Source organism: Callospermophilus lateralis, chromosome 6 (assembly GCF_048772815.1).
Source record: "Callospermophilus lateralis isolate mCalLat2 chromosome 6, mCalLat2.hap1, whole genome shotgun sequence".
In the NCBI taxonomy this organism is placed as follows: Eukaryota; Metazoa; Chordata; class Mammalia; order Rodentia; family Sciuridae; genus Callospermophilus; species Callospermophilus lateralis.
The window spans coordinates 28,863,917-28,875,915 of NC_135310.1; the positions used below are offsets into that span (position 1 = coordinate 28,863,917).

The following is an 11,999-nucleotide window of genomic DNA, read 5'->3' on the forward strand; positions in this document are numbered from 1 at the left end:
TGCCATCTACTGGCATTGGAAATTGTTCAGTTAAAAAAGTATAGGTTCATTTTTTCAAAATAAACTGCCTAAACTATTAGTTTTTCATATGCGGTCACCTTAAGAATAAATGCGATTGAGCACTAACATTTCATTTGCTGCATCATTTTTCCGGTTATAGCTGAGTGGTCCCATAATAATGTCATTATAAAAATTGATAAGATTATCCATGTGCAAGTATTTTAGGCCATAATGATACATAAAGCTTTTGCTTCCTTCTAGACTTCTTTATCAGAGACTCTCAGATTTTTTGGGTAACCATTATGAATGCCCTTATACTGCCAAGACCTCTTTTTTCCCCTGATCCAAGGTCCTTTTTTTCCTCCTGAAATAAAGCATGCATAAAATCCTTTGATTCTGTACATAAACAACCATGTCAGCACTGTCCTTGAATTCTTGGAATTTAGCTGAAAAAAAAAAAAAAAAACCTGTTACCTGACATGCAAAGAATGGTGCTGTCCTTACCTGGAACTCCTTATTCAAATAGAAACATGTCACCTGGGAGAAGCCAAGCTGGCAAATTGAGGAATATGTGAAGAATTATGTTCTTTGCCTCCCAGCCTAAATATTGGTGTAATAGACTCTAAAGACTGCCCCCTCCAACGTTTTCCAAATGGCTTCTTGATCTCATTAGAAATGAAAAAGTAGCTAGTTATCCAACTACTTCTCAAAACAGGGAAATGAAAAATGTCGCATCTTTTTAAGCCAAATTTAGTGGCATTTCTAGAAGTTTACACAGATGTTTCTAACTTTAACCATGCTAGACACATAATAAGCACTCAATAAATATTTTCTGAATTAAACGAGACCAATTGGAATTTAACTGTCAGGAAATTCTTCCAAGACTCAAAGTCTTTCATTTAGTATGGAATGTATTGAGTTGCTAAATATATAGTAATATATATTTATAATAGCAAGCCCCAAGGATGTGTGTTGCCTGGTTGCTCTGTGTACTAAATACTTAGTCTCAAGGAAACCCAACTGTTGTGGAGCCAAATGACTGCATGCTTTTCCTAAAAATATGCCAAAGGTCTCTTCTACATTTTATTTTGGCAACCTTCAGAAGGAACTGAAAATTTTGTGGTTTCTCTTACTAGACAGTTACATCTACTACAGATGTAGAAATTGGCCAGTCTGTATCATTCTCTGTACACATGAGAGAAGTAAAGTCCAAGTAGCCTTAGGAATGAATTAGGAAAAGAAAGCAAGGACACACATGGATTTCTGTGATAGTATTAATACTGTGTTAGCAGATGTTATCTGAAGTCTGTGATATTTAGGGCTTTTTTTTTTCATGTCCTTCAGCACCTAAATTCATAATTTAAAATAAAGGCTATCTAAATTGAAACACAGCTTTCAAATGTTATAATGCAAATTAATTCATTTCAGATTTAAAGCCAGATGGAAAGTGTAGAATGCTAGTTGAGGTGTGAAGTTTTTATATTTATTGAAGTAATTAGCTTTTAAGACAGTGTTAACTGTTTGAGTACTTCTTACAGACATCTTTAAAATTCATACCTACCTAGGTATACATAAGTATGTGTATATACGCAAATAATCCATTTGTTCAAATTGAATTCTGATTTTAAGGGGCAGCTGCTCTTGAGGACCAACAAAGCTTTTCTAAAATCCCATCTTCTTTTTAAATTCTAAATCTACACTTAACGGCCATATCTTTTATCAAGCATAGTTGTAGCTTATTTTATGTACCTCAGGACACCTTCACCATCTGAAAGCCAGACAAGAAATTACACCACAGACCAATACCTAAAGGACTGAGATGAGCAAAGCTGCTTCAGGGGACAAGCAGTGTTGGTTGTGGGGCCATGTGTTATAAGTGGAACGAAACTCCTTCAAGTCCCAGCTGTCCCAAGCAGCTGTGAGCTTTCACCCTCTAGACCTCAGCTACCTTCTCTACAACCCAGAGTGGTTGGACTATCTAAATTCTTCTCTTCTTCTACAATTCTGAGATGTGCTTATTTCTGTGCTGTCATGGGTCATTCACTTAGACCAGGCCACTGTTCTTGTTGATTGCTGAGCAGGACCATTGAACCAAGGTACCACAGGCACTCGTGTTCCATCAGTTCTGGCCACCCTCATACCTTTGTCTTGGATCTTTATCACTTCCTGTCCTCCACTTTGGTAGCTTCTTTTCAGCCCAAAGTGGGAGACAACCCTTGGAACACCAAGGTGTCCTGGGTAGCCAACAGGGGCCCAACCTTCCTTCTGCCTTACTACATAGGCCCTATACAAAATAAGGCCAGACAGGTGGCAGGAAAGAAGAACTCATTTTCCTATTGGCACTCAGCTTTGTTAAGCACATCCTCCCGGTCTGACACTGATGGCTGTTATAGCATTGATCTTTATTAAGAAAAAATGAGCTATACACTATTATTTCCTCTTTTTAGGTAGCTAACAAAATAGGAAATATAACTTGCCCAAGGTCACACAACGAGAAAATCTATAGAGTTGGGATTTAACCTTGGCTGTGTGACCCCAGAGGTTCTTTACCTCATCTCATCCAGCAAACATCCCCATAAGTACAGGGACTGAGGTGCAGCAGGAATGGGTATCTTGCCCCAGCTTACAAGCTAGAAGGTTGGTAGTGTTCTGATTCACCTCTTAATCTGTGTGTGCCATTACCATACTCTCAAACTTTACTTGCTTCCTGAGCTAGAATTTAGTAGCAGGAGAAAAGAAATACCCATGTCTTTATTTTATTAACTGTGTCAAGATTCCTTATAGCAAGTTTACCCACAGTTAGCTGAAGAGACGTCACACACTGAGTAACTATCTGTGAAGAACCATCAAGGGGCATTTGGCCCATCTGCCACATTCTCTGTTTCCCAGCACTACTGTGCACATTGAATGGAAGATTTTTAGAGACCCAAAGCAAGACCTTCACACAGAAAACCTTATACTTCCTTTGATCAGCCTCTCCTCTTGCACACATTGCCCCATCCCTCTTATTTTCTATCTGATCAGTGTGAGGTTTTCTAAAGTCATGAAAGTCTGTGGCACAGTTGGCTTTTTTGTTTTCTGGAAAACTAGATTTCTAGAGGTTGACACATAGTCCTGTAAGAGCAGAGGGAAATGAATTTTATGTCAAACTCTAGAATGACAGAAAGTGTCATATTTTTACCCCCTAGAGTTCTTCTAAAATGTGGGGCATGTCTTAGTTTAGAGGATATTATGGGGACCACTCATCTGTTAGGCCTGTTCAGGCACAAGCACCCACCAAGACAAGCAGGAGTAGAGAGCAGGGTAAGCTGAAGTTTACTTGGGATCAGCTCTGTCTAAGGGCGTTGGCTGAAAAGTGGCAATTACTGAAAATTGGAAATGGACCTATGCTGTTAGGTAATTGGATACCTGAGGTCTGTTTCCCACGAGAGTGGAGAGTGGCCACAGTTGATGATCATCATGGGCCATTATGGACTCATAGGAATGCAGCAAACTTTTTTTTTCCCCAGGGTGTTGAAGTTTCCCATAGTTAAAATACTTTTTTTTTTTTTTTAAAGCGAATCTTAAGTAACTGAAGGTGTGCTGAGAGCGTCAGGGTGACTGTGGCAGAGAGTACTGAGAAATGACCTTTATCTCAATGTTATCTCAGATCCAAAAGGAAAGTCCTTGGCCGTAAAGATTCGGAGGACGACCACTCCCGAAACCATTCTCCCTCCCCGCCAGTGACACCCACGGGCGCTACCCCGAGCCTGGCCTCTCCGAAGCAAGTGGGGTCCATTCAGAGAAGCGTGCGGAAGAGCAGCACCAGCAGCGACAACTTCAAAGCTCTGCTGCTGAAAAAGGGGAGTCGCTCCGACACCAGCGCCCGCATGTCGGCGGCAGAGATGCTCAAGAACACAGACCCACGGTTCCAGAGGTCCAGGTCCGAGCCTGCGCCAGACACCCCCGAGAGCCCATCAAGCTGCTCCCCCAGCAAGAACAGAAGGGCCCAGGAGGAGTGGGCCAAGAACGAAGGCTTGATGCCACGGAGTCTGTCCTTTTCCGGGCCCAGGTACGGCCGCAGCCGCACGCCCCCCTCTGCGGCCAGCAGCAGGTACGGGGTGCGGAACCGCATCCAGAGCAGCCCCATGACCGTCATCTCTGAGGGCGAAGGGGAGCCCGTGGAGCCTGCGGAAAACAGGGCTCACCAGGCTCTGGACAGCACGAAGGGATGTTCCCTGGACGGACTGGCTGGCGAAGAGATGGACGAGGGCAGCCTGCTGTGCGATGAGGGGCCTGTCACGTCCGTGCAACCGCGGGCTCCTGGGCGCACCAATGGGGTAGCCAGGACAGAGGACAGGGATCCCCCAGAGCAGTGTGGGGGCACTGGTAGGGAGGAGAGTTAGGACCAGATTGGGCCGCTCCTGGGTGATGGGGGAGAGAGCCATGCACCGCTCTAGGGAGCCTGAGGGGCCCTTCCCTGGCTTGCCGCTTCCCACTCAGCGTCGGTGCTGTGGGCCCCAAAGCTGCGGGTCCCTTAGGATTCACTGGCCACTTGCTGTTGTGGCTTCAAAGCAAGTAGAAGCTTAAACTTCTGAAAGTGCTTCCTGGGGAAGATTTGGGTTTTTTCCCCAAAAAATGCTGGGTGTGTGTGTGTGTGTGTGCATTTTGAACACTTTTTAACAAATACACACTCACACACAATACTGTACAGAAATGAAAGTAAGTCAGAGTTAATAGGTAGAGTAATGGAGTCTTCTGGACTAGGTGGTAACTGCTTTCAAAGTATTATGCTTATGGAAATGAGTGAGTTCCCTACGAAGGGAGAAGTCATTACTTCTAAGAAAGAGGAGGTAGTTGGTTGGTTCTTAATGCAGAACACATGGATATTTATGCTCACCAAGGGGAGGCAGGGCTAGCCAGGAGCTGGTAAAGGCTAAGCAACTAACTGGTTCAGGTACTTTTCTCTGGGGGGGGGGGGGGGAGAAGGCTTTGGAAAGTGGCAATGCTGAAACTTGGTGCCTGCTGCTGTGCAGCCACATACACACGACTTTTAGAGCCTGAGGTTTAGAAGCTGGGCAGTTTTTAAGTGAATTCCCTCCTTGAGTAGCAGCTGCGTCCTTCTTGGAGAACTGAAGTGATAGTGGAGACTTAGAGGGAGGGAGAGAGGAGAAGTGAGGGCAGAGGAGAGGAGTAAGTGATACACTGATGGAATCTATTTCCTGCTTATTAAAGTTATTTTTCAGAATTAAAGTTGAAAACTTGCACTACAGAACTGTGGGTGAAGCTGTTCCTTTTTCAAGAATTTTGTAACCAGAGTTTAAACTTCCATTTGGCCATTTCTATCACTTGAAATGTCAACATTTGTTAACTTTTGGATATATCCTTTTGGTTACACCAAAGAAAAAAAATTGCTATTTTTTTTTCCTTGAATGCCTGCAGCATTATGTCCTAATTTAGAAAAGTTTACCAAAATTTATTATATATTATCTTACTTTGAAGAAAATGCTGGATAGCTCTTGTTAGTCAAATAAATTGATAAAAATTGGTAGAGTTTGGCTATTAATTAGCCCTGGGAAATGAGTTTTTAGATTAAAAAGATTTTTTTGCATCATTTGGTTTGTGTGTTTTTATATTTGTTTATAAATAATTGAGTTGCTAACTACCTTCTAATTTTCTCCAATTAGAATTTCAACACTTTTAGATATGGGAGAAAGGTGTGTGAAGTATTTATTTTAATGTAATGTTCTTGCGACTCTCCTTCCCTCCCAACTTCCACATACTTAAAATGCAACATACAACAGTTTTGCCTTCTTATATAGGACGACAATACTGAGATTTTTGTTCTAAATCCAGTGCAGCTGTCAATTTCTTTTTCTTTTTTCTTTTTTGGTATGAAAATCTCATCAAAAAGTTGGACTGCACAGATCAAATCATTCTAAGGTTTACAAAATCAAACCTTTGATACCCATCTTACACATGTCTTTGGGGCAAAAACAAACCTAATGAATTAAAGGCTCCTTTTCTTCTCCGAGGAAATAACACTTTCCTTTCACACAACCAGATATGGCATTTAGGCCTGAGTAAAATGGGATTTTTATCCTTTTGGGTAATTGTCTACTACATGGGGCACATGGATCTTTTCTTGTAAATTTTAGAAAAGAAGTGTTGGCTTTTGAATATGAAGTCTTCCCATAGCTCCCTGAAAAGGATTAGAATGTACGTGGACAAAAAAATCTTGAGCTTAATATATAAATCATTTATTTGAAGGCAAAGTAAGCAACATCAAAACTAATTATAAAACCATTTAAAATCCCCATTTTACAAGATACATATTAGGTTTTGAATTTGTTTTGAATAAAAATCATTGTAAAGTCAATATTTGAAACTTACTCCTTTTTGTTTATATGTGTATTTTTTGAATAAAAAGATAGGGCATCTTCTATAGAAAGGTTGAGGTCTTTCCTGGGTACCCACAGAATGTCCGTGAAGACCAGACGGTGGCTGTGGAAGATGGGGACTCAACAAAAAAGGAAATAGAAATTTGCAGAACTGAATGCTGCCAACTGAAAGGGTAAATAGAAAGGCAACTCATAATGTCCCATGGACTTTTGAATAAAATATGAATAATGAATTGACTGGTCGTTTGAATATGATGCAACATGTGCAGAGAAAAGAGAACTTCTTACTGGCGTGGAGGATATATAGGTAACCAAGAATCTAGACTCGTCCTTGAAACATCCTGTGTCCTCAGGATGTTTTGCTACTTTATTCTTCTGTGGGGCTTATGTTAGTGAACTGAATCATACTCAGAAGCATGAGGGTAAACTAGAAAGCCCTGCTTAGATGAGGTAGTCAATAGAAGCCCCAGAACTAAATTGCTTCCACTTTAATTTTTTCTGAGAGTTGGAAATAAATGGGCATTCAATCTGTCAGTTGTTAACAGTTTCAACTTTGGTCTAATTTCTGCCCTGCTATTTCTGCAGAATCTTGATTGGAATCTGTTATTTCTCATGTGGGAATGAGAGTATACAGTTGGCCCTCCATAGCTACAGATTCTGCATCCATGCCAATAGAGTGAATCCATATGTATTCTCTCTCCTTCCCCAGATTGAATGACCACATGCACTACCAAGTATTCTGGCTTTTTGAAGAAAGATTGCAAAAGTTTTTGTTTTGTTTTGCAGTTGTCTTTCAATGTCACTCTTGAAAGAGGGTCACTTTCAGCTTGCAACAACGCAGTAAGCTAATTCATGGATAAACCAAGCCCAAGCTTTTTCCTTTGGTGAACTATATGGGCCCTCCAAATAACCACAGGAAGGGAGGGAAAAAGATGCAACCATGGGGACATGGTGGTTGGGCTACCTGCTCCAATGTCTTGCAGATGTCCTCTGGCCCTGCTTGTGACCATTCCTGTATGGTTTTCTGCCTTATAATGGACTGAAGCTAGTCCTATTAACTTTATGAGTTGGTGGTTCTGATAGGACTTAGATAAGATGGGTAGCACGGACACCAGCGTCATTTGGTATCTCACGTTTTCATCTTTGTGAGCACTCAGTTCTCTCCTGTGGTTAGCACGCCCTTGCTTCTGGAACCCAGGAATCTGCACTGTGATTCTACCATTGGGTCTTGTCATATATTCCACGCTCATTTTTTTTTTCACCAATGACACCTTAGTACCATAGGGACTACCATATCACATGATCCAACCTGGTAATTCCTTTACATCTGTCACTTCGAGGTTCACTTCTAATTATGAATCATATTTTTCTGTTATCCTGGGTTTACTGATTTTTTAAATGGATGTTGAGTATTCTGAATATTATTTTGTTTGTTGATAGATTTTGTTTTATTCCTTTAAATAGTATTGGGCTTTATTCTGATGGACTGCTAAATTTCTTGGAATTAAATTGATCCTTTCAAAGTCTGCTTTTGAGCTTTGCTAGAGGAAGTCCAGAGAAGCTTTTGATCTAGGGACAATTTAAGGGACTATTCTTTTCCCTAAAAGATTCTACTTGACGTCGCACACATTTTGAATTATTTCTCCTCTTGTCACTGGAAACATAAACTATTCCAGTTTCACGCATGATCTGTGAATTATTTGTTCAACTACTTTGCAATCAATCATTTATTTCTTGGTTTGGGTAATTTCTCCTTTTACTTTCATTCAGCCAAATACTCAAAGGGACCCACTGCAGATCTACAGAGTATGCTTGTTCCTCTTCTCATTTACTGTGCTGCACAAATCCTGCCCACTTGGTCTCCTATAACCCTATTCTCTGTTTCCTCGACTCAGGAGACCACTGGTCTGTGTTTGGCTTCAAGCTCCTCAGCTGCTGCCTAGAAACTGCCTTCAAGCTGTTATTAGCTTGAGTAATCATTCAACTCACTTCCGTCCCCAACTTCTTCTCTGAGTCCATACTCCCATGCTGTGACCTTTCAATGTCAGTAAAACATTGTTATGTGTATTTTCTATAGGTTTTTGGTTGTTTAAGATGGAAGGTAAATTGCGTTCCTATTTCACTATCATGGCCAGAAGCAGATGTTCCCATGAGGGGGTCTTTAAGAACATTGCTGAAGGCTGCACTCATCTTGATTTACTGCCCTGATCAAGGCAGAGGAGACTTAGAGGCTTATGCTCTTTCCCCACCAGGTCAGAGAACCAATGTGGTTATTCTACCTGCCAACTATACTCTTAGAGATTAGGGAAATAATACCAATGGTAAGTCTATAGATTCAAGGGTCCTGATGTAAGCCAAACTTAGACTAGCACTGCGTCTATTTTCCAACTTCCATGTGTTCCTAGTTTTATGGGAAATGAGGAACCATAATAAAACTTTGGGTTTCTGGGTTTCAAAATTTATTTATTTTGTTAGTTATGTATTTATTAGCTTAGGTACAGGGTATTAAACTCGAATACTTAACTATTGAGTCACATCCTCAGCCCTCGGTTTGTTTTTTTGTTTTTTTGAGTAGGGCCTCACTAAGTTGCTTAGGGCCTTGGTAAGTTGCTGAGGCTGGTTTCAAACATGCAGTCCTCCTGCCTCAGCCTCCCAAGTTGCTTGGATTACAGGTGTGTGCCACTGCACCTGGCTTAAATGCTAATTTAACCCCCATATACCCAGGTATTCCTCTTTCCCCAGTGTGCAGCCACCTAAGTAAATGGTCATATGTCCCTTTAGAGGAAGGCTAGAGTAATCTTAACTGTGTACACTCACAGAAATGGTGGAGATGTTGTAGAAACCTTTCTGCTGGGGCCCAGTCATCTCTTCCATCATGAGTTTTGGAAAACTGGCTCAGCTCTGGAAACTGGGCAAGGATTCCTGGTGTTTGTTTTTTTATTTTATCTTATTTTTTCCTGTGTTCTCTCTCAGCCCCTACTCATTCACCTTGCCCTCTTTTGATTATATATAAAGCATTTACCCTGTTGATTTTCTGTTTGGTTGCTAAGAATACCATGTCCTATTAAGCATCTCCATAAGATTTTACAAGTCAGGACCCCTGTATGTATCTGCCATTTTGAGCTTGGTGTTCAACATGATAATGGTGTTGCCCTGGCTTCTGTGGTTAGCATTGCCCCCTGGGCTCTTCTGAGTCTCTGCATCATCCACATTGACTCAGCAAACCAAGTCCCATCACAGCATTTCCAGCCAATATGGACTGTATAGGAGAGTTACCACTGAGCTCCTGAGAAGTACTCATGACCTTCTCCTGGTCACCCCCAATAGCCTTGGTAAGTAACGGGTCATTGTGACCTTCCCCAGAGAAACATTCCTCTGGTGGGCCATTTTGCCTCACATATCCATCCCAGCATGCCTTCTTCTCTAGGATCTTTCACTCCTTCCTGTTATCTGACCAGCAAATTCAGGCACTTCAACACTTCTCTCACTTTTCTAGGCTTCTGTGAGCCAGCCCAGAGCAGTGAGTTCACACTGTCTTCTGGTGTTTTTCTCATGGTGTATCCTTGCAGTTGTTCCCAGCTCAAGAAATTCTCCCTTATCTAGTGTTGTAAACCCCGCATCTTTAGTCAAGCACCCCCAGAATCTAGTCCCAAGGCTACTCCTGTGCCCTTCCCAGTGCAGTCCATTTCTTCCCTCACCAGAGCAACACAGCCCCAACAGGTTAGTTGTGACTTAGCTCTGATTTTAAGCCTAGCAGTCATGACAAGGGATGGGGACAGCTCCGTAGGACACCTGTTGCCTTATGGTGGAAAGAACCCAGTCTTTCCTTATGGTAGGGTAGCAGAAGGGGGCGGGAGTAGTTCTAGCTCAGTGAGGAAGGGTGGGTCTCTTCTGCATGCTCAGCATGTTGAGAAACATTCTGACTCTTGGGAGTCAAAATTGTTGGGGGCATCCCCCAAATTGTCCCCATGATGGGATTCAGGTCCCGAGGTTTGACTCTGACCTCGATGTCACAGATTAGGCTTGGTTGGACATTGGTAGTGAGCTAGTTTTATCACCAAAGTCTGTGCTTGACCTTCAGAATTTTCTGTTTAGTTGCTGTAAGAGATGAGGACTTGACCACAAAGAGACGGGCTCTTAGTTGTTTTTAAGTTGTATCCATGCTTCCCCCCATATTTGAGACAACAGATTTACCCACCAGTCATGGCACTCCCTTTCACCACTCCATCTAGAATTTTACTAACTAGACAGCTTCTTCATGCCTGGGGCTCTCTGTGCTCACCTTCACTAGGGATGGAGGCTCATAACCAGTCAGTCTCAAAACGTTGTCTTCCGGTATATGTGATTGAACCACAGATACCAATTGAGCCAATCTGAGACTGAGATGAAGTATAAAGATGTATATTGAAATTGCACCTCTGAAAGGACAAGGAATTGTTGGATGGAGCACTTGAGCTTTTTGTTGAATTGCAATACAGATTGACATAATCTCTACCACTCTGCCAGGAAGCTCTAGAGCAAACTATTTATTAGAGGAGCCCTGACTTGGACAGAAACAACTACGTCTGTACCTCCACCTTGGTTGGTCACTGGCTGGAAGTTGGTAGAAAATGGTATGCTGTTGACTCCTCCTGTTTCTCCCAGTGATAGGCTAGGTGCTCCCCTGGAGATACTGTGTCCTTATCTTGAAATCTGAGGTGACCCTGAAGAACATAAAAGCTGAAAGCTGGGGCTGGGGTTGTGGCTCAGTGGTAGAGTGCTTGCCTAGCAAGTGTGAGGCACTGGGTTCAATCCTCAGCACCACATAAAAATAAATAAATAAAGATATTGTGTGTTGTGTTCATCTGTAACTTCAAAAAACAAAACAAAACAAAAAAGCTGAAGGCTGTATCTGAACCACAGCCCTCACCGCTGGGCAGCTAGTATTTTTTTTTTTTAAACCACTCAAGAAAACACAATTTATTTAGCTGGAATATATAGCAAGCAGTTTTCTTGAAGGTAAATCCTGACCAGCTCACTCCATTGCTCCAAATCCCAGAAAAGAAATGACCGTTCTTTGGTCACAATAACAAATAAGTACCAGGAATAGTCAGTGACAGCGTGACATCAGTAACCTCACTTCTAAACCAGGCTTCGGAATCCTGCTAATCAGCAGACGCCTCGCTCTGGTAACCGCACCTCCATAATGACAGCTCAATCAATCCCTGGATGCTTTTGAAAGTCTGTTAATCCCTGGACTCTCTGTTTCCTAAAACGCTGTGTATAGTCAGCAGCTTTCTTTATCCAGAGAGATGGTGCCCAACAAGCACAGATGTCCTGCTCAGCAACCTGTCTGTGGAGCTTTTTGTCATGGACACTGCATCCCGCCTCTTGAATGCTGACCCCTCTACCCAATATTGCTCCCACCTCTGCACCGAGCTTCCATCTTTCACCTCTCCAGGGTCTCTTCAGAGAGGCCTTTCCTGACCATCCATGTAACATCTACCACACCCTACCGAGCCCCACGGCAGCATCCCACTGCCCTAGTTCACTTCTTTCTTTTTCTTTTTGGTACAGCAGATTGACCCAGGGGCACTAACCACTACACCACACCCTCAGGCCTTTTTTGTACCTTTTTTG

The 11,999-nt window shown here is 42.3% G+C and overlaps 1 protein-coding gene across 1 annotated transcript in view; it reads left to right on the forward strand.

Annotated features, from left to right (window-relative positions):
• Nhsl1 (NHS like 1) overlaps positions 1-4,956 on the forward strand; it is a 103,794-nt gene extending 98,838 nt beyond the window's left edge. The window contains exon 7 of the mRNA XM_076859686.2: positions 3,650-4,956. Coding sequence (XP_076715801.2) covers positions 3,650-4,385 — 736 coding nt within the window. The 3' untranslated portion in view covers positions 4,386-4,956. The remainder of the gene's footprint in view (positions 1-3,649) is intronic.
• The last annotated feature ends 7,043 nt before the right edge of the window (positions 4,957-11,999 follow it).